This window comes from Protomyctophum parallelum (assembly GCF_964188405.1).
Source record: "Protomyctophum parallelum genome assembly, chromosome: 7".
NCBI lineage: Eukaryota > Metazoa > Chordata > Actinopteri > Myctophiformes > Myctophidae > Protomyctophum > Protomyctophum parallelum.
In genome coordinates, this window is record NC_139705.1 from 35,199,068 (window position 1) to 35,226,967 (window position 27,900).

General features: G+C 45.1%; 1 protein-coding gene across 6 annotated transcripts in view; it reads right to left on the minus strand.

The window, feature by feature from the left end:
* The window catches only part of mtor (mechanistic target of rapamycin kinase), a 141,249-nt gene that overhangs the window by 18,952 nt on the left and 94,397 nt on the right, over positions 1 to 27,900 (minus strand). For 3 of the 6 annotated variants that reach the window (XM_083769578.1, XM_083769576.1, XM_083769574.1), the window contains exons 33-40: positions 27,405 to 27,520; positions 20,929 to 21,006; positions 20,115 to 20,222; positions 16,267 to 16,392; positions 13,889 to 14,053; positions 10,423 to 10,538; positions 4,551 to 4,668; positions 2,913 to 3,116 (exon numbers count right to left, since the gene is read on the minus strand). In XM_083769578.1, coding sequence (XP_083625704.1) covers positions 2,913 to 3,116; positions 4,551 to 4,668; positions 10,423 to 10,538; positions 13,889 to 14,053; positions 16,267 to 16,392; positions 20,115 to 20,222; positions 20,929 to 21,006; positions 27,405 to 27,520 — 1,031 coding nt within the window. The remainder of the gene's footprint in view (positions 1 to 2,912; positions 3,117 to 4,550; positions 4,669 to 10,422; positions 10,539 to 13,888; positions 14,054 to 16,266; positions 16,393 to 20,114; positions 20,223 to 20,928; positions 21,007 to 27,404; positions 27,521 to 27,900) is intronic. The other 3 variants (XM_083769579.1, XM_083769577.1, XM_083769575.1) reach the window with 2 other exon arrangements.

The following is a 27,900-nucleotide window of genomic DNA, read 5'->3' on the forward strand; positions in this document are numbered from 1 at the left end:
TCCACCTCGCAATTGGACTCTATACCAACCAAACTGCTAAAGGAAGTGCTCACCACAGTCTTACCCCACCTCCTTGCCATTATAAATGCCTCCCTATCCACTGCTATTTTCCCCGCTGTCTTCAAACACGCCATAGTACAACCCCTCTTAAAGAAGCCTAACCTAGATGCCTCGGAGCTACATAACTACAGGCCCATCTCCAAACTGTCATTTCTGTCGAAAGTTATGCTCCCAGTTAACAACTTTCATGAACAACAATAACCTATTTGAAAAATTTCAGTCAGGTTTCAGAGCCCATCATAGCACAGAGACAGCACTCATAAAGGTCACCAATGACCTACTTCTCACCACCGATAACGGAGATTGTGCAGTACTGGTTTTGTTGGACTTGAGTGCTGCCTTCGACACGGTGGACCACCCCATCTTGCTCAACCGCCTGCAGACATGGGTTGGTTTGCAGGGAACAGCCCTGGAACTTATCCGATCATACCTGGCAAATAGGACTTTTTGCGTCACGTCCGGAGATGCCTCCTCCTCCATAGCCCCACTCACCTGTGGTGTCCCCCAGGGCTCCATACTTGGTCCCCTACTGTTTTCAGTTTACATGCTCTCCCTAGGTGTCATTATCCATAAACATAACCTCACTTTCCATTGCTATGCAGACGACACCCAAATATACGTCCCCATAAAGTCCCCTACCCCTGACAGTCTAGTCGCCCTTAAGGCATGTCTCCTGGACATAAATAGTTGGATGTCCCAAAACTTTCTCCAGCTCAACGCAAATAAAACAGAAATAGTTCTCTTCGGCCCTCCAAGCGACACCGACATCCTAAAAAACAGCCTAGCAGACATGGCTATGAACATCACACCGGTAGCAAAAAACCTTGGGGTTTTCATTGACTCAGGCCTTAGCTTTAACACCCAAATAAAGAAAACCGTACAAGCATGCTTCTTCCAACTAAGAAGCATAGCTAAAATCAAGCCATTTTTAACAGTCCCCGACCTTGAAAAAGTTATTCATGCATTCATCACATCACGCTTAGATTATTGTAACGCACTATACACAGGCCTAACCCATAAATCCATTTCCCGCTTACAACTTGTCCAAAACGCTGCCGCCAGACTCCTGACAAACACCAGGAAACGGGACCACATCACTCCGGTCCTGGCTACACTTCACTGGCTCCCTGTTGTTTTTAGAATTGATTTAAAAATCCTTTTACTAACATTTAAGGTACAAATGGGCCAGGCACCCCAATATCTTGCCGATCTCCTACACCCCTATAACCCTCCCCGTACCCTTAGGTCCTCAGACGGGGCTCTCCTAAAGGTTCCCGAGAAATTTCATCGGGTAAACAAGGGAGAACGAGCCTTCTCTGTCCGTGCCCCTAAAATTTGGAACACCCTCCCCAAAACCATCCGACAAGCAGATACCATTGCATCTTTTAAAACTCTTCTCAAAACATACTTGTTCAGAAAAGCATTCCCCCCCTAGCCCCGTTGAATGTTTGTTCACTGAATTCTGTCGGTATTTTTATTTTTATCTATTACATTGTTGTTGTTTTTATATTGTATATGAATATGCTTTCTGCTGTGGGTTCTTGATTTACTGTGCTGCATCCGTTTGGATGTGTTCGATTTTCATGTGAATTTGTTGTGCAGCACTTTGTGACTTTGTCCAGAAAAGTGCTATATAAATAAAGTTATTATTATTATTATTATTATATCAAGGACCCCCAGAATTATATGTAATTACCCCCATCTGAAAATATGGTGTTCCAGGGACCACCCCAGAAGCAAAGATTTGAGTTGAACACGTTCGCTGTGAAAGAATATATATTCAAAGATTTTTCAAAGATTTTTCAAAAATAGCAGATCTACAAGCTCGTAGGCTATGAGCTTGTAGATCTGCTATTTTTCAACAGCTAAAGCATAAAATATGCTCAAAACACCGAAAGGGGTTCCCGCCCAAAAATGGGTTAAGCCAAGAAAACACCAGCCAGGAAAATAGAGAAGAACTTGAACATGACAAGGCGGGTGAGGATAAAGATGATGATGCCACACCACTAAAAGGTGACAAGCAAATTGACTATTTAGAAGAGATGACAGTGGAAATGACTGAAAGTGGCAGCCACAGTGTGTGCGCCCCTCACTTCACACGAGTGTGATTCATAGTTGAGTAAATACTCAGTCTATAATTACCGTGATTTAGGACAACACTTTGACTTGTTTTCTTAAGCTGTCAAACTGTGGACTTAACAAAGCGTTTAATTGTTTGTGTGCATACCTGCATGTGTCAGGGTGATATATGAAGGACCTTCAAGTGAGTTGCACCTTGTGACCCGTGGAGGACAGGTCACTTAGCATGGTATTTATTTGTTTGTTTGCGTGTAGCCGTTAAGTGTGAACCTGTTGACCTTCCACTGGTATTGGTTTATGGGAGGCGCAAGGGTTGGGCCTGAACTGTGGGTGCACGAGCAGAGCACTGAAGTCTAATATTAAAATATCCAACATTTGGGCTGTGAATATCCTCGGCAACACTGTATGATGCAAAAATGTATACATTGTGTGATGCCTTGTGGGCTTGTAGATCAGCATTTTTTTTCCAGTGGTGGAAAGTAACTAAGCACATTTACTTAAGTACTGTACTTAAGTACAATTTTAAGGTACTTTTACTTTACTGAAGTATTTCCAATTTACATTACTTTTACTTTTACTGCTACTACATCTCAGATCCAAATATTGTACTTTTTACAATACATTTATTTGAGAGCTTTAGTTACTAGTTACTTTGTAAATTTGGATTATTATTAACAAAACATACAGTTAACCACTTCAGCCCTATATTATATATTTGGAGTACTTCTCCCACGCCGCCGCTGCTGCTGCTTTCAGCACAAGCGGCGTCGTACCTCGTTCACCTTCTTGTTGAGCTGTCCGGGCGAGGGCACGGGGCTGTGGTCGGTGCTGTCCACCTCGCTGTCACTGTTGCTGGCCTCGCTGGTGGCACTCGCACCGCTGCCGTGGCGGAGCTTCTTCTTCTCGTCGCGGCCCGTGTTCTGGTGCTTGTAGTGCAGCACCGCCTCGAAGTTCATCACTGCCCACGCGTGCCAGGCCTGGCGGAAAAGGGAAAGGTCACGCGCCGGTCAGAGGGAGGGCGAGTCAACTTTCTACAGTAAGGGTCCACTTGGTTTTATTTTACACTACACAAGAGTTAAATTACTATAGGGGTCTATTTGGTTACCAACTCTCCATCATTTATGTCCAAAAACCCGCTTCGAATGATATCCACCGATAATCACGAGTAGGTTACTTATCACCCGACTGCATGTATACTGGCTGCGATTAGGAAACACAGAAGTGAAATTACTGCCGCTGAAGTGAAAAAATTGTGAAACTGTGGCCGGTTAAGACTGATATGAGGTTAGGGGACTTACATGGCCGGTTAAGACTGATATGAGGTTAGGGGACTTACGTGGCCGGTTAAGACTGATATGAGGTTAGGGGACTTACATGGCCGGTTAAGACTGATATGAGGTTAGGGGACTTACGTGCCTGGTTAAGACTGATATGAGGTTAGGGGCCTCACGTGGCCGGTTAAGACTGATATGAGGTTAGGGGACTTACGTGGCCGGTTAAGACTGATATTAGGTTAGGGGCCTCACGTGGCCGGTTAAGACTGATATGAGGTTAGGGGACTTACGTGGCCGGTTAAGACTGATATGAGGTTAGGGGCCTTACGTGGCCGGTTAAGACTAAGGTTAGGGTTATATAGGGTTAGGGTTAGTAATAGTCAGACAACACGACCAACGGCACTTCGTACGTCTCCGCGTTTCTGCGTTGCCTAATCGCAGCCAGTAGGCCTGCTGGCTTGATTGTATTCAAGTGATAAGTAACCTACTGGAGATTATCGGTTGATATTCATAAGAATCCGCTCGTAAAAAAAAGGTTGGGGTTGGGCGAGTCTTATTTCTACTGCATAAAGGGCAGGCAGTAATCACATATGATTATGATTATTCTTTTTTTTTGGGGTTTGCCAATAATTGTCCAGTTAACTGAGGGGAAAGACAAGGTATCTCCTTGGGGGATTTTTTATTTTTCATTTTTCAGGGTCCAGACAGATGTTGTTCATGTTTGTTGCATTACGCAACCTGCTATTGAATGTTGAAAAGCAGGGAGGGGGAACAGAGGGATGAAGACCTTGGACATGAGGGAGGCACGCACAGTCTGCAGGCTCCACAAGAAAGTGGAGCCTGTTGTTTTGGGAGCCTGCCGTGTGGGTGAGAGGGTGTGCAGATGCTCTCCCCTCTTCCCGTCATGTTGTGCCTTTGAGGTCTTGGAAGGGACAATGATTATAAGAACGCTTTAATAATTGGAACACGCAAAACCATGCACGAATGCACACAATAGAGAAAATACCCTCGGTAGATGCCATAATATCATCTGATATTTGTGGATGTGGAGCGACCCTCATGCCCACCTGGGACCTTTCATGGCGGGACATGCAGCGAGAGGTTCAGAGGTGGTAGTTGAGGCAGCGGGGGACTGACCTTGTACCAGTTGCGGTCGTGCTCAGTGGAGTGGCTGTAGTACTGCAGCACCTTGGGGATGGTGCTCTCGTTGATGCCCTGCAGGCTCAGCTGCCACTCGCCAAGCTTCAGAAAACATCTACACAGGGACATACAACAGTTAACAGTAATCAGTTAACAGCTCCCAAGCTGTGTGCTGCTGAGGCATATATCGGTGACAAGTCCACCAGGCCGAAGGTGTTTTGCACTCCGTCTGTCTGTGTACAGCTAATCTCCGGCACAGTTGGCCCGGTAGATGTCAAACTTTGCACACACACTCGACAAACCTCTGCCCCAAATTCTTCAGAACGGCTGGTTATAGCGCCACCATGAGACAGAGTTTCATATTTATACTGTACCTATAACTCCAGATTCTGCCCAAAAATACTGCAAAACGGTACACAGCATCTCTATAGTAGTGTGATCAAGACAGATCTGTCAGATATTTCATATTCCATCCTAATTGGCTAAACATTGGCTTCCAAATTTGCAGGATTGGCCCGTTTTGAACAAAAGGCCTCAAATCATGAACGAAGCGTGCAATTTACGTGAAAACTTTCATGCACTTTTCTACTAGGCTGAGGAATAAATCCCACCCTTTTCACATTGGCTTATTATAGCGGCACCAGGAAGCCACAATAACCTGACCTGCCCTGGTAGTTATTGCAATGTATATACTATAAAAAAAGTAATGCATATTTTTTTCAACTATATTAATAAATACAAAAAAATGGGAAAATATCATTATTTTATGTTAAAGTTTTTGCTACTTTTTAATGCATATTTAAAAAGCAAATTGATTGGAAAAGTCTAGTCTATGGAGAAAAGATTGAGTGAAAATGTAAAACATTTGTTTATATGTGGCTAAAGTTGTGAATAGCAGCATAACCTAAGAAAAGCATAATGTGTAGACTTACAGAAAATAATGAAAATACTGTAACAGACAGACCCTAAAGCACAACAGCTAATACAGCTGAATTAAAACAAGACACAACCTAATAATAGTGTGGTTTCCCTGTGGAATTGAAAAGGCTTCCAGACAGTTAATTAAATTAATTGTCAGTTAAATGGCTAGCAGGCTTGAATTCCCAATTTCCCATACATATAATAGCCTACATCTTAAAATGTAAATTGAAAACATTTTTTTTTGCAGAAGTGGGATAATTGCTTTCTTCCATCATTTCACGCTGGACTCCAGTGACATGCATAATATCCTGAAAAATGCCTACACACATCACCAATAAATGTGCTAAAATGAGCTGCTCTGTGTGCAAATGTGGCTGAGCTAGGACAGGCGTAGCAGCAGTGTAAATACAGTAGGCACGCTGTGATTGGCCTACTTTTGTGGGGGACATAAAAAAGACCCTCCCTTTCCTAGACGGCTGGCTTGATTCGGCGCCACGTCGTCAACAAGAAAACAAAAAAACATCTTGCTATTAGTGTTCCCAAATAAATCAAACAATTATTGCTTGCGGCACAAGTGCATTTAGAGTTTGACTAATTAGCTGGGCTACATCAATATTTATCAAACCACATGTTAACAGTGCAGAAGCTAAGGACGAAAAAGTATCCCTCTGCAAAGATCCATCCACAGAGTGATGTGAATGAATATTAAAAATGTTTTTTTTCCAGGCCAAAGGCTTGTCTCTTTAGTAAAAAGTCAATAATTCTGTGGTTTGTAAGAAGACACCTTGTGACGGGTTCCACAAGCAATACAGATGCAGCGTTAAAACCACACTTCTGCCGGCATGGCTAATAGGAGGGAAGAGCTGGCACCGACACCTCGCCTGGATTTCTACTTGGTTGCGTGAAGGTGTCACCACCAAAAATAGCAGATCTACAAGGTCACAGTGAGTCTATCTTTGGTGCACGACACCTGTGTGCAAGTATAGTATAACTCAGTCTTCACGGCACTGCAAGGCAGCCCATTCATCTTTTTGCGTTGGTTTGGTTAAAAAAGCAGACACAAGCTCACAGTGTGCCACTTTGTGTCATGCTGCGAGCTTGTACAGCTGCTATTTTGGAACAATCTTTTAAAATCTTGAAAATGTTTGAAACATGTTGAAAACTAATGGATGAACAAATCTTCAAGGGGTCCCTTCCTGGCGCAAAACATTGTCAGATGGGCGTCTGCAGCCCAACATGTACTGTATCAATTTGATGGTCCTTGGCACGAAAAGGTTTAAGAAGTACTGATTTAGAAGGCATGTGTAGGACCGGCCTCACGTCTTAAGGGGTTAAGAAAGAAAGAGAGAGAGTATGATGATGATAGGAGACTGGGATATCATATAGGGCATTTATTAAAGACATGATTACCAAAGGCAACAGTGCGTTGAGAGCTACTGAAAGATTTAGAGATCAGGCACTGCACAGGGTCATTTAATTATCCTCACTGCCATACCCATACCTCCACCCGCCCCGCCCCACCCTAGTCCACCAGGCCTGGATCTGGGGTCATGTGGAAACGTGCGGTGGGGGTGCTGGTGGTTCTTAGCTCCATCCATCACGCTAAACGACGCAGGCACTTAAGTCAAACACTCCAACCAGCCACGTTTGTCTGGAGCGGAGAGACAAGCAGTCGGGGTGAGAACACAGAGGTTGGACCGAGGAGCTGGCGAGGGCCGCCATTCATCAGCTGCAGTCTGCAGCACGCCCATTTTCGGCTGTCCCGCACCGTTATGGTTTACGTAAGTTTCTGCTGAGTGTTTCACCATGTGAGCGCTGTACAGTAAGCGTTGATGAACGATGATGAATGTTTGGGAGCTGGGGGGGTACATTATGTTTGTGTGTACAGTGGAGGAGGAGGGGAGCATTAGGCCTGTGTGGTGGTCTGTAAGGGGCAATTGAGGGGGGGTCCGTAGGCCTGTATGTTTAAGTGCACAGGGGATGGGACTGGAGGCCTATACTGTACAGTATGTTCGTCTGTAGTCTGTACAGGGAACGGGGGGGGGGGGTTCAGTAGATACAGTATGTACTGTAGGCGTGTACAGGGGAAGCAGCCTGATCACATAAAAAATCTAGGAAAGCGTGGATTTTCTCTCTGTGCAAATAAAAATTGTGTGCGTGTCTGTGTTCGTGAGTATGTGTGCGTGAGTATGTGTGTGTGAGAGAGAGAGTGTGTGGACCAGGTGTGCACCATTCCACTCTGTCGACCTGTATTCCAGAAAGTGTGTCAGCACGTCTGGTTCTTCTGACAAAGATTATACAGGTATGTGTGTGTGTCTGTGTCCCCCTAAACATGCATTCCTCAGCCAGACAGTGTCCCCTGTTTACAGAAATACTTAAAATGCTGGCGTCATGCTTGCTGCTTGTCCCATATGATTAAATTAGAAGGCATGATGGCCTGTACAGTACAGTACAGTAGTGTGTGTGTGTGTGTGTGTGTGTGTGTGTGTGTGTGTGTGTGTGTGTGTGTGTGCATGTGCATGTGTGTGTGTGTGTGTGTGTGTGTGTGTGTGTGTGTGTGTGTGTGTGTGTGTGTAAATGCCTGATTTATGTACTGTGATTTGCTGTCTGATGCTTACATTTATACTCCGTTAATCACAACACCAGATGCTTTTGAAGGACATCTGGTGATATTCACGAATCACAACACATACGGCTGTGTGACATGTTGTGAGCTTGGCCTGTTTCGGGGAGTGACATTAGCCTGTCACAATTATCATCATAATAATCACCTGATTGCAATTATTTGAGTTAATCGCAAAAATGTTTCCATAATTGTAGGGAACATTTCCATCCATCTGTATAAAAACAGCTAGATTAAATTAATGGAAATGTCACGATATTTCCATCTTATTTGCAAGGCATCGTCCACAGGCCTTCACTTTCAACCTGGCAACCCTATTTTGGGCATTTCGAGCAACATTGTTCATAAATGTTCAAATCTTTTCAAAAATAGCAACAAAATAAACTCTACAACGTGTTGCGAATGCAATTTTTTTTTTAAAGAATACAATATTAAGTCTATGGCCTGTTTTGGTCATGGTACATGATTCGTTTTGATTATTGGTACCGGTCATTGTCTATCATTTGTTTGTGTTCCACTAATATGCTTTGTATAATTACATTGTCATATCTGCCCTGTGCAATTCTTGTTTACAAAGCTTAAAAGGCAAAACAAACCCCACAATTAAATCATTAACCACAATTCTTTGTAGGACAATTAATTGTCAACTAAACTGTCATGATCGTGACAGCCTTAGTGACAACATCGTATGACGGAGCATATATTAGGCATACGGAATGTTTGTCTACAATCACGGAGACAAAAGGCAGCTTTGCATCTTTTTGTTTATCGTCAGTTGCTTGGCCACTGAGTGATGGACTACAGTATGATGACAGGATTCTTCATCTTTTTGTTTATCGTCAGTTGCTTGGCCACTGAGTGATGGACTACAGTATGATGACAGGATTCTTCATCTTTTTGTTTATCGTCAGTTGCTTGGCCACTGAGTGATGGACTACAGTATGATGACAGGATTCTGTCCAGCTGTGGCAACAGTTAACGTCCCGTCCCGTCCCACCCAAAAAAATGGCCCTGGGTGATTTGAGTTTTTTTAATTATCTCCCAGAGACTGGAGAGGTGATTTGAATTTTGACCTCGGAGGGGAGAGCTTTGGGGATACCACAGTAAATATTTTTATGAGCCTGCAGAGCGTGCAAACAACTTCCACAGGCTTTGAAGTCTTTTAGCGAAAACTTATGCAAATAGAAAAACTTTCCATTTTATAATTACCCCCCCCCCCCCCCACCTATGAACTCTACGAGTTCCTAATATGCATGTCAGGTACTACCGTCTCGTGCTGCCTGTCATTCCTAATATGGGTGATGATGACAGCAGGAAGGTGCCAGCTCTGTGCCAGGAGGGTGCCCGACTGAAAGAAACACCACCCATGGCAGGGCCGTGAGTGCAGGTGCAGACATTCAAATTACATACCAGAGCAGCACCTGGTCTGTGTTACCTGTAGGCACGGTGCCATGTTTGGTTGGTGATAAGAACTTGGATACAATGCGGGCACTTGTGCCGACTTGGCAAGTGTGTGTGTGTGAGTGTGAGTGTGAGTGTGAGTGTGAGTGAGAGATAGAGAGAGAGAGAGAGAGAGAGAGAGAGAGAGAGAGAGAGAGAGAGAGAGAGAGAGAGAACATGATGAGCTTTGGAAAGAGAAGAAGGGATATAAAGGGCTGTGGTCATGGAAAAGCAGCTGAACGTTCTGCACATGACCCGTCTTGTTTCTAATTGGAGGGCAGAGAATGAGGCTACTTTTCCCCTGCATCAACTTGTGTTGTTGCATTTTCACCGACCTATCAGAGCGGCTGAACCCCTGCACTCCGTATGACCCGCTGGCCTCGTTAGTCCTGGTAAACGTGACTAACCACACATTTACCATAATCACTTAAAATCTACATACATTGTTGAACAGAGTACCCCTCTATACCTACGTCTGCTCATTTTGTCACATCAAATCTCACCATGCATCGCAGCAACACGTTGTGAGGTTTTAGATTGGCTATTTGTTCACCCCAGAATAGGGACGCTAGGGTTCATGCAGTTAACTTCCCTTAATGTTTTTTTTTACGCTCAAACAAGAGCCAAACAAAACTCATTGTATCCATCTAGAAAGGACTGAAGATGTGTGTGTGAGTGTGTGTGTGTGTGTGTGTGTGTGTGTGTGTGTGGGGGGGGGGCGGTTCTTTAAAAGCATCTGGTGATGTGATCAACCCCAAATGTTCCTTTTTTCCCCCCTTTTCGGTTTCTTTCGATTTCGAAGGGTCTTGCGTATGGGGTTGAATGCTGAATCGGTAGCAGTGCAGCATGGCTGGCTGGCTGTGGGGAAGCAAGCAGGGGGCTGACCTGGCCATGAGTTTGTGGAGCTCCTGTTTGTGCTGCTGGTCCTCGGCTGCGATGGCGTGCTGTGCCTGCTGCTGCATCCCCTGGACAAAGTGCTGCATGTGCTGGAAGGCGTCGATCTGCATGGGATGGATGGAGCACAGAACCCTGGGTGAACAACACATTATTACCCAACTGGCCGGAGAACATTCCAACAGAACAGAGTACAGTACTCTACACGGCATTGGTTCCCAAGCACCGGGTTGGACCCATTTGTGGGTCGCGGACACAGTTGTATGGGTCCCTTTTTTTTGGTTTCCTATATTTCCTAAAGATCTAAGCAATTCCATTTACTTAGAAAACAAGTATTTAAGAAGTAGTGAAAATAGCCCATCTACAATTTCACAACGCCGGCGCAAAGCGACGTGTTGTGTGCTTGTGGATCTGCTATTTTCAGTAGTTCGGAAAAATCTAATTTCTCTTTTGGGTCACTGGCTAAAAAGTTTGGGAACCACTGTTCTACAGCAGGGGTTCTCGACCCGTGGGTCACGAGTCTCGCGACCCCTCGGGGGTTATCATACTTGGGGGGTATCATAAATATATAATTTATGATATATTTATGATATATTTTCAGTTTGTATTGGTGGTGGGGAGGGGGGAGGGGTGCGAGACATGGCCAAAGCATTCCTGGCGGTCCCCAGCCAAAAACTTTGAGAACCGCTGCTCTACAGTACAAGCTCACAATGAGCCAGGCCAGTTTGTGGATCAGCTATTTGTGTCAGTAGTGCTTACTGTATGTGGTTAAGATCACCCCTCATGCCTTTATACCATATTCAAACATTTATATAATAAAGGACTTTCTAATCTAAACCAGTGGTTCCCAAACTTTTTCATGTCAAGGACCCCCAAAATGATACTCATTAGCCCGCGGACCCCCATTTGAAAAGATATGCCAGGGACCCCCATAAGAGAAGATTTTCACGGCTCTAGCAGTGATTCTCACCCCGTTTAATTTCAAGGACCCCCCAGTTTGACATGCATTAGTCTACGATGCCCCATTTAATGGCATTTCTATCTCTGAGACCCCAAATGACATTGTAAAATCAATGTTTAACTCTGAGAGCATACAAATGGAACCAAATGGACCCATGGTCCATTTGTACGCTGGCGACCCCCTGGCACTTCCTCAAGGACCCCTGGGGGTCCCCGGACCCCACTTTGGGTACCACTGATCTAAACGACAGCCGAATGAAACAGCGGTTCAGCTCCATCTAAAACAACGGCTTAGGTTCACGCTGGACTTCACGCTATCCAGTGAGCACATGGACACTGGACTTCACGCTATCCAGTGAGCACATGGACTTCACGCTGTCCAGTGAGCACATGGACACTGGACTTCACGCTATCCAGTGAGCACATGGACTTCACGCTGTCCAGTGAGCACATGGACACTGGACTTCACGCTATCCAGTGAGCACATGGACTTCACGCTATCCAGTGAGCACATGGACTTCACGCTATCCAGTGAGCACATGGACTTCACGCTATCCAGTGAGCACATGGACTTCACGCTGTCCAGTGAGCACATGGACTTCACGCTATCCAGTGAGCACATGGACTTCACGCTATCCAGTGAGCACATGGACTTCACGCTATCCAGTGAGCACATGGACTTCACGCTGTCCAGTGAGCACATGGACTACACGCTGTCCAGTGAGCACATGGACTTCACACTATCCAGTGAGCACATGGACTTCACACTATCCAGTGAGCACATGGACTTCACACTATCCAGTGAGCACATGACTATGACTGATGGTGTGACACTTTCTTGGTGGAAATAAACCACCCAAAAAAAAAAACTGCTGAAGAATTTGAGCGGCTCCAGTTACTCGTCCAGAGGCGCGTATGTGCGGGGTCCGTACATCAAGAGGACAGAGGAGCTACAGTACGTCGGTGCGGCTATGTTTCTATAGTGTAAGTTGTAACGAATCCCCCGCAGTGGCAAGAAATGACGAGTGACCTTTCATGTGCCAGCAGGACTTGAGAACGGAGGCGCCCTGCTGTTCCAAAACACTTCTGCAAAGATGGGGATGGGACCTCTTCTGGCTCTGGGGGTGTGTGTGTGCACGTGTGTGTGTGTGCGTGTGTGTGTACGTGTGTGTGCGTGTGTACGTGTGTGTGTGTGTGTGTGTGTGTGTGTGTGTGTGTGTGTGTGTGTGTGTGTATGTGTAAGTGTGTTTGTGTGCACGTGTGTGCGTGTGTACGTACGCATGCGTGTGTGTGTGTGTGTATGTGTAAGTGTGTGTGTGTGACACATTCCTGCTTTGTGAGCGGTACAGCTGGTCTCCAGCAGCAGCAGACATACCGCACTCACGCTCACACTTACCTAAGTCTCTGTCAGACACTTCCCTAATGAGCTCCTGCTCTCTCTGTGAGCAACAGCCCTGGCTACTTGACGTCTGCTGGAGAGTGCCACTGCATGTGTGTGTGTGCGTGCGTGTCGGGGGGGGGGGGTAAAATGTCTGCAGGGTCAGGGAAAAAGGGGAGGAGCGTGGGGGATCGAACCCCCTGCTGGCATGGCGGCGTGCGGTCTCCGCCACGAGACAGGAGTGACGTTATTCATTTTCCCCCCCTTTCCTGTGTTTGACAGCCCGCCCCTCTCCTACTCGTCCTCCATCACAGTCCATTTTCAAACACAAGCGTATCGAACCAATAAAACCTCTTTAACCACAGACACCTCAAATAGCCCATCTACAAGCTCACAGCGTGCCACTTGTAGATGGCCTATTTCTGCTGCACCACACCGGTGTACAGACTGTATAATTATGTAAGCATTTGGCCTAGGCTATTTTTGACAATTTGTACCTAAAATGCCCATAATACGGACGGAGGGTTGAAATTGATTAAGGAAGACCCACTGGTATAAATTGATCAGGAAGACGAAGACCCGCAAGCTTAGAGTATATATTAACAGAGACGGCACCCGGAGGAAACCCTGATTCGAAATGGACATAGTGGCCGAATTTGGTATTGGAACGCTGGCCCAAACACATGAACGCACTGGTCCGACTATTATTGTGCACGTTCATGATGACACGTGAACGCTGTTTCATACGTGAACGCGTGCAATGATAGTCAACGGCAGCGCGTTCATGTGTTTAGGCCCAATCCATCCCAGAATGCACTCTGTTCCTACCCGGAAGGAGGAGTGAAATCGCCTCATGCGCTTTTGAGCAACTTCATGCAAGTCGATGGGAGGAGAACTCGGGTGCCGTCTCTATTAATATATACTCTAAGCCCGCAAGGGTCTAAATGTTGTTTGCATCTTATTTATTACAGTAATACATGTTGGGAGCTCAGGATCGGTGCGCAGACTTCCTACCTTCTTATCTGTATGATTTTTTTGTTCAGCACCCGTAGAATCGTTTTTGAGTTGTGCGTGCTTTTCCTTTTGGATTCTATTTCTCAGGAAAAGTTCAATACGAACCATGGGGACGGGACGGTCTCGGTCGGCTCCTACCGTGCGGGCACTCTTCCACATGTACTTCATGTAGGCGTAGGTGACATGGGGGTGCACGGTGGGCAACGGGTGGTCCAGCTGCTTGGACGGGTCCACTCCCAGCAGGAGCACCAGGGTTTTGTGGGCCAGCGCCTGGAGAGAAGGCAAATGACAAGACAAGTCAGAAAAAAGAAAGGGACATTTAGCTGATTTTGTTCATAAGGGGGAAAAAACCGAATGCGCTCTATGCACACACGCCATTTTGGAAAGAACTCGGGCCCCTTCCCTACTTCCTTGACAGGTGTTAACCACTGATACTAATGAAGGCTCTGTTCCATTCTGGTCAAACAGAGTCAGGGTGCTGCTATTGTGCGTGTTGGAAAAACAATCTGCTACACCAGTGGGTCTCAAAGTGTTCTTGAGTGGGTTCCAAATGGGACCCGTATGGGTGTGTAACTCTGAGAGTGTACAAATGGAACCAAATGGACCTGTAAGAGTCCATTTGGTTCCATTTGTACACTCTCAAGTTACGGGGGTCTTTGAAATTGAAAAGTTGGAGAACCACTGCACACTAAATGGAACAGAGCCTTAATTAGTATCATCGGTAACACCTGTGAAGTAGGAAGTTATTCTGTGTGTGTACAGTATATAGCCCATTGGATCTCTAGATCCACATGGGAAACGAGGTGGCTCCAATGTGGATCTCAGACTTTGGACATAGAAAACGTCAGTTGTCTCTCTCATGTTATGTGAAGTGTGGCTACAAATGTGGCCCAGGTTTCACTGCGATGAGAGGCCCTTTGACTTCCATTATACAATTGAAGTTAAACATTTCAAAATGTTTTATGTGAAAAGATAAAGTGCACAGTAATGTGGCACTCAGCGGTCCAGCAGATTGCGAGATTAGCAGTATGTGCGCACGCACGCACGCACGCAAATACAGACAGACAGACAGACACTCTTAGAGATGGCTAGACATTGTCTGTACATTGTGTTTGATGTCATCTGGTCTGGTATATACTTTGGTATTTCACACAAGGACATAGGTCATAGGGTATTTTTCCCCCACACTATATATCTCCTCACTTCAGAACAATGGGATTTAGGTTTTAAAACGTGTAGATTCCCGTTAATTTATTCAAGAAATGCTAAATAACTTGGACCATCTTAAGTGTGTGTGTGTGTGTGTGTGTGTGTGTGTGCGCTTGCGTGCGTGTCAAGGTTATTATAGTTGTAGTTGTAGTTATAGGTGATGTGGGGTGGCTGGTAAAGCCAAGCCTCAGACCTCCACAGTGGACGGGTCTTATCAAGGTGATGTGGGGTGGCTTGGACGGTCTTATCAAACAGAGAAGTCATTCATCCACCCGTGCCTTCCTTCGTGTTTCCCAAGCAGCCGACGGCTCCAATCGGCCAATCACAGTTCTTTTCTCACTGACATCATGCTGGATGTGACTGCGGTGATTGCCAATGTGTGTGTGTGTACTGTGGAGCGGTGTGCGTGCACTCGAGTGTAAGCCTGCAAAAGGGCCTGTCTGCAATCTCGTACAATCAGTTAGAAAAACAGCATGGTTGTAGAGGAATTATTGTGGCACTTTTACTGGGCACATAAGGGATAGTGTTTCCAAACAGCATGATTGGGACGGCCTGCGCTGCTTTCATCAGTACAAATTCAACAAACCGCCTGAAATTAAGTTAAGTTTCACGGCTAGGGTTCACTGCTGTGCCCAGCCCCTGGGCAAGGACTAATTTCCCCTTTTTCTCGCTTTCGTTTGACAAGTGAGAGTTAATCATCTTTGACTGCATCTGAACAATGCATAAAATTATGCTCGGTCTGGGGCTGGCACAGGAGCCTCGGAGCTATAACTATAATACGTCCCATTAAATCATGTTACAAAGTAGTCAAACACCATTTAAACCTGAATTACAGCACTATGAGTACATTTTGTTCAGCGTTTAAGATATCACACAGAAGGTTATCTTTTATTTAAAAACAAAAAGGAAAGAAAACACTTTGCACTTAATAGCCAATACATTATGCGTACAATTCTAATCATAAATTCAACCCATTGAGCATGAATCCCATATTAGCCAAACGATTAAACTCTGATGTAAAAGAGTCAGTTGTATGTGCTGTATGTGCCAGTTCTGTCTCTCATAATGCAACTGCTTGACCCAGCGATTAAGCAACAGAGACCCCCAAATAGCCATAGTCTCTGTATGTGGCCCCCTGTTGCGAAAAGTGTTAAATCATGTGATACAGTAGTAAACATGGTCTCAGTACCCATATTAAGTATGGTTATCTTGACCTGTGTGGGGGAGGGGACGAGGCTTGTTTAATGTGTGTGTGTGATGAAGCGAGTACTGACCAAACGGCCACTCTTTCCACAGAGACTGGCGTACTTGAGCCAGGTCCTCATGTCTTCATGGGGGTTGATGACCAGGGAGCGCACCATCAGAATCCTTTGCCAGTCCTCCACGATGCGCTGGCAACCCTACAGAGCAGAGCAAAGACACACACACACACACACACACACACACACACACACACACACACACACACACACACACACACACACACACACACACACACACACACACACACACACACACACACAGTTAAAGCAACAATCCAGCACTTATTTAAATTACTGTAGTATACCACCTTTTCCGTCTACACCGAAGAATCTTTGATTGCCAAAAATAGCCAATCTACAAGCTCACAATCCAGACCCTGGTGTTAGGACACCTGCAGGTTGACAAGTAGTACTGCCTGAAGTTCATAAGCAGAAACTCTCAAGCCAAAGACCTATAGCTGTGTTTGAAGCCCTGGTCGGAGGAGGACATCAACGTTACGGATCGCTGCCATGGCCGTAACTTTGTTGTAGAGCTACATTATAACTATTTTATTGCGGCTAGCTGTTAGCATTAATCCCAGTTCCAGGTGCCACTATACACGTTCACTTTAAAAGTCGGAAGTCGCTACACACACTCTAGTATCATTGGAACAAGCACACACTGTTTACCTTTCGTCAGAAGCTTTTACATGGCGGGAGGGTCGCCATACAAACTGCTTTCAACTGCTTTACACAGTGATTATATTTTCAATCCCTTAGCTGGAGCGGCCATAGCAACCGGACCAATGTTAAAATATTCTGTGGGACTGAACCAATATATAGACAGTAGTGTTGAACGGGCCGGACTTTTTGCATAACCCGCCCCGCCCCGCCACAGGAGCCAGCCCGCACCAACACCCAAAATAGCCGCTCTACAAGCTCACAACGCGTCGCATGAGCGGCCCACGCATCACTAATAGACAGAGTATACATTGGGGTCCGTATATATACAGACCTGGGATATGACGCACCCTTGCGTCGGGGTACGTATATATATATATGGACATGGGTAAGAAAGAAATAATGGCAAATACATGATTACATTTTGATCACATCCTCACAACAAAACAGTAGGTTACAAAAGGTAACCCTGGTTCTTTGACTTATTCGGTTTTAGCTAAAAAAATCAACCGAACTGAATAGTGAATATGCATTTTTATTCTGTTGAATAGTTTCGGTGGCCGAATTCGGTGCATAACTATCTGAGAGTGTATAAAATGGAACCATTTTGTACAATGTCAGAGTTAATGGAGGATGGATTTGGACTGAATAACAACACCACACACGTGAGAGGATGATATGTGTGTGTGTCTGTGTGTGTCTTTGTGTGAAGGGGTCAGGGCCAAAGATGTCCAGCAGGGTCCTAGGGGACCTACATGGTTAACAAGGCTGCTTTTCTCTCTCGCTCGCACACGTGTGTAAAAAACCCACTCACGTGTGAAACACGGCAATGTGCACGTTAAGCGATGATGGCACAGCGTTCATAATGCGATGGCATAATTCCAGTCTTTTGAGGAAACAGAGAACGAGTGTGTGTGTGTGTGAGACAGACAGAGAGAGAGAGCAGGGGCTGAAGAGGGCTGTGGTGACTCCCTGACAGATGTGTGAGGTTAGCCACCAATAAATCACTTTGAGAGGAGAGAGAGGATGGGGGGGAGGGGATCAGTGGTGGAAGTACTCAGATTACTCTGAGTACTCTGTTACAAGTAAAATGCCTGTATTTATCATTTGACCTTGCAAAAGTATTGGCATCAAAATATACTTTCAGTATCAAAGTAAAAGAACAATGTGGATCCACATGAGCCAAGAGTCTTGATGTGAGGCATTGTGAGCTTATAGATCAGCTATTTTTTAATAGCCAACATATAAAATAGGTCTTAATTAAGAAAGTTAAGTATAAAAGAAAATGGAAATGCTCCAGTAAAGCAGAAGTACCTAAAACAAAAGGTACAGTACTTGAGTAAATGTACAGTACTTTCACCACTGGAGGGGGTTAACCTGTCATGCCGCGCTGCCCGTCTCTGGTGCTGCAATTATGGACCCTGTGTGTGTGTGTGACTGTTTGTTCAGGGAGAGCCCCCCCCCCCCCCCCCCCCCCCCCAATACCCTCCTCCACGTCCTCAAACACTAACTTCATCTTTTTTATTAACGGAAAACGTCACTATGATCAAGGAGGCCTCATTTTACCACGCTGGGACATGTGCTGTGCTGTGTGTGTGTGTGTGTGTGTGTGTGTGTGCGTGCGTGCGCATGTTGCCGACCTATGTACCCCTCCGGGGAGACTTTGAAGAGAATGGAAAAACCACCTTGTTTGGCTGTTGTCACGGCAACAGGTGGAGTTAAAGGGAGTTGGCGGTCAGGTACATCAACAGAGAATAAACCAGTGTGAGGCCCATGGAATGAAGTCGCTGAAGGCTGATTTTTTTGTGTTCAAATATCTTCACATTAGCATTATTATTTTTTTAATGCCAAAATTACAGCGACAAAAATGAAATACGACGATTCAGAACAGCCCACAGAAGGATATTCTTGTCAGGGTGAAAAGAGCATTTATTGTAGATAGTCAATCATGTGGTAGAAACCCTGTCCAAAAATGACATAAAAGCCTGGCGTCCGTGTTTTGGGCATCTACAAACCAATCTACAGTACAAGCCAGGCTTATATTTTCACCGCGTGCCACCTCTATATGGGCAAGTATACAATATGGCTGAAGTGGTAAAATGTTGTAAAATGTGTGTATGTCTGTCCACGCTGCCTGACAAGGTCAGGCCAACAATGGGCAGATATAATCTCTGTTGGGTGGACTGGTACTGGTACTTTTCAGGATTCTAATTCAAAAGCATCACATTTGCAAGCTTGAAGCTTTTGTGTGACATTGTAGAATGATCAAATAGGGCATACATTTACCAAAAAAAAAAAAAACACAAAAAGTTTAAATATGGAGTTAATTATGAGGTATTATATAGTGATACGTCCTACGAAGGGATTATGGAACCCGTCATTTTAAACAGAGCAGGGTTCCAGGACACCACGCTGTCATGCAGAAACCATCGACACATTCGCAGATCAAAGAGCCACACGCACGTCGCTGTACCCATTTACACGTTACTTCCCACACCATGCACAGACAAGACGGTAGCCGCTTGAGCGAGCCGCGCTGTGATTCGGTTATAATAGCAGCTGTAAAAATAACCCCTTTGAAATCTATCTCAAAGCGCGGTTTCATATCTTGGACGCGTATTAGGGATTTTGTGTTGAGTTAGTGACATTCTTCCAACGATTTGTGGGTCTTCTGCATTATTTTGAGAGCGTTTTATCAGGTATGACTGTAATTGCCATAATGGCGGTAATCGCAATCCGTCTGAAAGGAAGCAACATGTGCTGGATGGGCTTTGGACTGTGCGTTATGCAAACGTGACACATGAGGGACTTCCTCTCAAAACGTGATGTTCCAGAGTTTTAAATCTGCCTTCTGCCACTTCCTATGAACAGGGGAAAGTAACTACGCGATGGATTGTCTACAGAGAGTTCTGTGTCTTTCATGTTAACATGTGTGTGTGTGTGTGTGTGTACTTATACTGTATATGGCGTGACAAGAGTGTCCTACACTGATGATGCTGGATTGACGTCTGTCCATTTGTCTATCTGTCAAACTCCACTGTCTGTTCACGTCTGTCAAAAGCAAAAGAGGTCTTGCAGCATGCCACCTTTGGAGTGCGTTGTTCAGCCACACAAGGCCACAATTTCTGTGCACACGCAGAGATATAGTACACAGACACGCGTGTGTCTGTGCGACACGCGTGCCGGGCCGGCACACATACCTGGAGTCTCTCCCACCACGTTTGGCGAATGATGTCCCTTCGCTCTGGCACCAGCTTGTACTGGATTACCTCCTCCAGCTCGGATAGCATCTGGCACGATACCATGGCCTGGGAAAATCACACACGTGCACGCACACGCACACGCGCACACACACGGTCACACACACTAAATTGGGCAGTATATATATTATCAAAGACCTCATGTTGGAGTATAACCTTTCAACAGTCCAAATGGGACTGTTAATTTCATTGCTCTGTGAGGCGCTGTTCTCAGCATTTATATGGAATCCTTGAGGACGACATGGTGTTGCTCTGGTACATCTGGTAAATCGTGGTGTGCACAAAATGTGTACATATGACCTTCATGTGTCAAAACCCATGGCCTGTGCCCCATCTGGAACCGTGTGGGGTTCTGTACATTGACCATTCACAGTCTAAATGTCTGCCGTCTGCTTGTGGTGGATTTGCGATGTCTGAAGTCTGTGCTAGTGTTCTAATATCCAAATGTGCACCGAAAATAACGTGCCGTGACACGTTGTGAGTCGGGCTATTTTTGGCATACGACAGCGTACCGTGCATGAAAGTATAAATCAGGTTTAATGTGTGTGGTTGATTTGCAATATCTGGCGTCTTTGAACATCTGAATTCTGCGATTCACCGCGTGATGATCATTTAGTTTTTTGGACCCAGGCCCTCCGTACAGGATTGTGGAGAATGAGCTGGTTGACTGATGTATGGAGCTTAATCCAGTGTGTGTGTGTGTGTGTGTGTGTGGTCTTAGAAGAGGGGATGTGGGGGGGCTGTGGGTTCTTACTCCATAAGCTCGACTGTAGCTCTCTCCAGCCATGGCCGTCAGCTCGGCATCCAGCAGGTCCCTGGCTTTGTCGATGCACTGCGAGAGAAGACAAACACGGGGTCAGACATTTCACCCGCTAATATTTTTCTGCTGAAATCATTTTTAATTTCCTAGTCCAGGTTAATATCCTGACATTAAGCAACACTCCGTGGTCCAACTACTGGGGAGAAATTAAGCCAACTCTTTCCGTGAAATATTAATTTAATAACCACACCGACCCAAACAGTGAGGCACACACAGTCAGTGTGAACTTAAAATCCCCAAATCCCCAACATAGTGTTCTCCGTTTGGTTAAAATGTTCTTGAAGCTTACCATTGACAAATCTGGAAGTTTCTTGTACACTGCTTCAATACACTGCTGCATCACAAAGCATTGATATAGAGATTTAAAATCCTGCAACCACACTTTCTGACATGAACAATATAGACATCAGACATTTAGCACTCACAAAAGCAAATTATACTGATCAGCCCCTACTACATCTTTAAGAAGATACAGAACTTTGAAATGGCAAAAGGTTTTAGTAGCTGTTGTGTCCCTTTAACCACACTAAACAATCATCATCATTTTTCGACCGCGGTCGAGATCATGGATTCCACAATGCTACGCCAGACTTCCCGGTCCTTCATTGCCAGCCCCAGCTCAACAAACTGCCTCGCTGATATGATGGTTCTGTTCATACCGGGGACTTCATGTCTTGTCTTGGTGTTAATTATGTTGTTTCGTGCTACATATTCATGTGTTCTTTCTGTTGAAACAGACTGTGAAGGTGAATATCCCTCAGGCGACAATAAAGACTATTATTATTTATTTGGTTTTCAGATGGATCATTCACACAAAACGGAGTTGACACAAGGGGGGGGCGTGCAAACGGATGGGGCATGATGTCACAAACCCACTCACAAATCAAAGCCTCATCAAAGACATGCGTTATGATAAGCATGCATTATGTCCTCATCTGATTGGACAACAGGCCAGCGTGGGACATTGCTGAAGCCGCGTGTGTCTATGTGTGCATGTGCACACACGCACGCAACACATGTTGCTGTCAGAGCATTTTCTTTTATATTCAGAGTTGAAGAGTCATGCAGAGAGAAGAGTCACACTGGTACCATTTGTTTTGCATTGGAACCGTTTCAGATACTCGACAGAGAAGGTAGTATATTGAAAACAAAAATATTATAAAGGTGACTCCAGACCGAGGAAACTTGTCCAGACCAGTCAAAGACTACTTAAAACTCTCATATTGCAACCGACTAGCATTTTTTATCTGCACAAAGACAGTCTTCCACCATGCAAATTGCAGAAAGCGCTGGTTTGCAGTGTTGCCAGGACTGCTTATTATAAGACACTTTGGGCTAGTTGTCCTGTAACATAGCTTAATATTCATAGTTGCCCGTTACTTATTTCTGAAGTGTAGTTGCTTATTTGGGCTTGTTTTCATGATTCATTAAAAAAATAGCTGATGTAATAGGGCTCAAGTAAAGTAGTGAAACTGGTTGCTTCTTTTGGATTTGTTTTCAAAGACCTGGTCGCTTGTTTCACTCACAGAATCTGGCAACACAGCGCTTCACAACAAAACAAACAAAGATAGCATTATTTTCGCTAGTCTTGCTTTGGAGTTGATTGATTGGTATTATATATATTAATTGAGAGTTGATATTGAGAATATGGTATCTAGTTCACACACTACACCAGTAGTCAGCCCTGAAATATGACAAGCAGACTAGAAGTCCAATCTACAGGGGCACATTTACAGGGGGGTAAATGCTCACAACATGGATAGCGTCGCTCCCGACATCGGCAACCGACCGGACATCGGTTCTTCATCAACGGGTTCTGACGCGTCGATAAGGTGCTAGGGACGGCAAGCGACGGGAGCTTCTTGTCGGGGAGTCTCGCGACTGGAGACTGCCGACCGTCGGTCCAGTGTGGACAGGCCTTAACAATATTAGCCCTCATTGATGCGTACATAGATACGCAGTGGTTAATCTAACATCATACTGTATATACACTCCACTACAGCACTGGACTGACAGCCTCAAGTTTATTATTCCTTCATCCCCGCTTCTAAAGTTTCTATAAGACGCACACTGCTTATTATTCTATGATTAATGTTTGCCCAGAAGCACAACCTATTCTATCATTGCCTACATTAAATAACCTAATGGCTAGGTTACTAGGTTACTATTTACATTGCAATTCAAGTATATTGTAAAAATTTAATTATATTAATTACATTATATATTAAAATGTATATAACACGTGTACTATGTGTCACTCCCTGACTCTTTCCCCTGTTCCTGTCAAGTCTGTCAATCAGTAAAGGCAGAGAACACAAATTAAATACACATATTGAGCCCTGATGTGTTAAAGTATGTTACATATTGCCTCTTGCCAGCAGCCATAGTGATACAGGTGTTTGTGTTTGAGTGCAGGGGCATGGAGAGTCTAGCTGTGTCATATTGGTGTATTAATGAGGTGTGGCATACTGGCATTGATTGATTGATTGCATATAATCAATAGGTCCAGCAATGCTACATGAGGGCAAAGACAGAGCAGAGCATAAGGGTTGAGAAAAATACTGTATTCCTCTGTACATTATTGAACAGAGGAATTAAACCACATTATGATACTGTGGAATGGGTCTTTAATGCACACCTCCTAAATATCCTTTGATGAACTCAAAGTATTCATTTTATACATGACACTGACAATAATACAATGCTAAAGACTGTTATATGGACTTCATAAGCATCTGCGCCTGCAATCTGTGTGACCAGACCTCAGTAGCACTCACAGGCTCTCCAAACAAAATGTGGCACTTCCTCAGCAGTGGAAAAGAGTACGTGAACTCCAAACCGCATAGCGCGCCCGTCCCCCACGCCAAACCGCCTCAGCTGCGCCAACCGCAGCCACCTCCTCAGCCGCATCAGGAGCGACCGGGCTCGAGCTGAGGTGTCTGGGCGCAGAGACAAACCCTTTGATCGAGGCTTGTATAGCGCCGGGAGTAAATGGTTTTGATGTGAGGCTGAGTGCCAGCTGTTTTATGAGGGAGAGGCAAACGGAACAGCCGAGGACAGCGGCGAGAGAGAGAGAGAGAGTTACGCAACGGAGGGCGAGGAAGTTACGCGCATTATCACGCCAGGCTGTCCTTGCGTATTTCTTTTGGGGCACATTTAAAAGGCATCCGTAGAGGCGGGGCCAGGGTAGGGAGGGGGTTTCAGTAAGATTCAAAAACGAAAAACAAAAACGGGACTGGTTATTATAAGAAGACTGGTGGACAGATAGACACCGCACTGACCGCAGACAACGAAAAGCAGTGGGATGATGCTACCGAGGAAAGCCCCTTGACATGGTGTTGTGTGTCTGTGTGTGTGTTTGTGTGTGTGTGCGGAGGGGGGCTGTAATTGGGGACTGCTGTCGGTGGGCAGCAACACGCAGCTGTTTCAGCCTGCCTCCCAGCAATTACTTTCTTGCGGAGGGGAGGGGGGGAGGAGAGTGATGGCGTGCCAAAACACCTCGACAGACGCACACAACAAGGAGGGGGGTGGGGGGGTCGTCGGGAAGAGGTGACAATGAGGCTTGTTTCTTTTACAGCCCGGAGTCAGTTACAGCTCTGTTGACTTTAGGGATTACAGCTCCGGGGGCCCCGGGCTGCATAGAAATGTGCAGTCCAGACGACTCCTGATAAATGCAGTGTCTGTGGGGCCGTGCAGGCGTTCAGCGCTGAGCACAAACACATACTGTAGGAGAAGACATCCTCACATCCCCGCTCCTCTTTACCTGTAGCCAGTGGTGGAAAGTAACTAAGTACATTTACTTAAGTACAATTTTGAGGTATTTGTACTTTTATTTCTATTCCACTACATGTCTGAGGAAAATATTGTACTTTTACTCCACTACAATTATATTTAAGTTACTAGTTACTTTTTAGATTGTATTACTAAATATGAATTGAAACACTTAATTTAATGAAGTAGATTCATTTTAATTAACCACTTAAGTTCTATATATATTTCGTCTATTTGAAAATAGTCGATCTACAAGCGACGCATTGTGAGCTTGTAGATCTGTTATTTTCAAAAGATTTGACATTTTTCATACATTTGAAGTGGGACATTCTGCACAATGTACTTTTACTTTTGGTACTTTAAGTACATTTTGATGCCGATACATTTGTAGTTTTTACTCCATATTATATTGCAGCATTGATACTTTTACTTAAGTAAAACCATTGAGTACGTTTTCCACCACTGCCTGTACTGTAGCACTTCCCATTGTCCCGCATTGTCATTGTTAACAACGCTGCAGTATTACACTGTGCCGCCAAATGACTCCACGTTAACGGATGTGAAATAAAAACCAAATTAAAGGCCAAAACATGAATGAAGACCTACTTGTCTTGTGCCAACCACTTTCAAGCTGGCATCCAGGCTTTGTCATTGTACTTAAAGATGCATTTTTCTGTGGATCACTCACACGTGTTTTGGAAATGTCCCAAAATGGATGATTTTTGGAAGATGATACATGATCAGATACAAAAAATATTGGGATATGAGGTGCCTATGAAGTGTGAGGTTCTGTATTTAGGAAACTTGACGGGGGGTAAGATTCGAGGAGAGGATAGATACTTGGTAAACATTTTGTTGGCGGCAGGAAAGAAAGCTATCACAAGAAAATGGGGACAGATGGAGCCTCCAACACAGGGACAATGGGAGGACTTGATTCAGGAGATACATTTCATGGAGAAACTGACACACCGTCTGAGACTACAGGAAGAAAAAATGGAGGACAAATGGTATAAATGGACAGTATTTAAGAGTATGGGGGAATGAGAGTCAATAGTAAATGCCTAGATACACTTATGTAACCATTTTGAAATGCAATGTCGATGTCTTTTTCTTTTTTCTGTCCTTTTTTGTTTTGTTTCTTTCTTTGTATGTTTGTGGTGTTGTTGTATACTGTGCGTTTTTTGTCTGTCCTGTAAAATTAATAAAAATTTAAGTTAAAAAAAAAAAAAAAAAAAAAAAGATGCATTTTTCTTTCCTAATTCTTTTATCCCACGATTTTGCAACCCCTTTTTTATGTCAATTATCTACCGGGTAATGTAATCCTGGGCGCACACAGACTCTCTCTGCCAACCTGGGGAGAGTAACGGACTGACCTCATGCTTCCTTCTATGCATGACGAGTCCAATTTATTTTCACCTGACGGGGGGACGGGGTTCTCCGATTGGAAGTAGCATGTGGAAGGAACACGCTGAACAAAAACAAAATTCCAAGGATTTCAACAAATAGCATACCAGATCTACAAGCTGACCGTGACGTAAGCACCCACAGTATGTTGTGTCTACACTAGATCGCCGGAACAGACCAATCAATGAGAGATTTACAACACAGGACTAGTGTGTTGCTATAACCTTTCAGACGGATGCTCGCTCTCAGTCCCAGAGCACACGTCCAGGTTGTCGGGAAGCAGGGGGAGGTTGTGAGGGGTGGCGGGGGGCACGAATTCGAAAGGACTTAAGCGTGAGGATTACCTACCTGATCCGCAAGACTAATCTGAGCTCATGTTTGACATTCAAGCATTCGGCCCCCTCCCTCGCTCTTTCTCTCCCCACATCTGCTTCTCGTTCGCCTTCTCCTCCGCCCGCCGTGACCGGACCCCGCCGTCGGAAAAGAAACCTTAAATGACAACGGGGATGGAGCGGGCCCCACCTGGATGCGATTGTGATCACGGTGAAAGAGCTAACTGGGCGGATGAACCCAGTCTCGCTGGCATCCAGCCTGAACCGGTCCGTCTCCAGGGACTGTGAGCTCATCAAGCCTTCCTCAAGATGAGGAAAACACCACCCGCGACCACCACCACCCTTTGTTGATGCTGGGCTGTGGAGAAGTGTGTGTGTGTGTGTGTGTGTGTGTGCGCGTGAGTGAGAGCGTGCACTGTGCACGTGAGGTAACAGGCTCTTTATGTGCCGGCAATAGGTGCATAGCGAAGATGATTTATGATGGAGGGTGTTATGTAAAATGTCCAAGTACCACAGTGTAGACTGCAGAGGGAAATAAATAAAAACTAGTAGGATTGTATTCATCTAAATGAAAGCTCTTATTCGGGAGGGAGAGGGAGTGAGCTTGATTATGTCTGGACCAACGACAAGGCTGTTACTTTCTTTTCTTTTCCCGTTTAAAATAATTTCATCACCGTGTTCTTTTCCACACCGTTTTTAATGGCCACGGTGTAAACTTTTCACACCTTCGTAATAAAGTGTAATGCGGCTGTCAGGAGTGCAGGAGGCCATATATCCCATATGGCCACGACTTTATGGGATGTTTTATAATACATACGCCTCTAATGTACACATACTTTAAAACAAGGCAGACGGTTGGGCCATGGTGGTGCGTGGGGGCGGAGGGACGGCACTGTCACTCACCTGCTGGGCCAATGAGAAGAGGTCCTGATGCAGCGCCAGCACCGCCCGGTAGAAGGCGCCGTCGTGCGTGTCCCTGGGGATCATGCACGTGTACTCCTCCATGCTGTCCCAGTGTCCTGGAGGAACACCAAACTCAACTCAGCTGCATCTAATACCTCCTTCATACGTGGTTGTGTGCTGTGTCGTGCATGGAAAACAGCAGGCTCACAATGCGACGCAGCATGCCGCCTTGTGAGCTTGTAAATCTGCTATTTTTGGTGTGCGACACTGGCGCGTAACAAATCCCAAACTTAATTCTTTCTCTGCTAGGTACGTAGCAGAGAAACATATATACGTATATACTATATATATACATACATTGTATATACGTATATATGTTAAGATTCAGCTTCTTCCTGCTCCTTTTCCCAGCTATGGGACATTATCCGCTAGGTACGAACATATTCGTACCCACTTGAATACTTGATCCGGTTGCTATGCAACGCCTCCATCACCA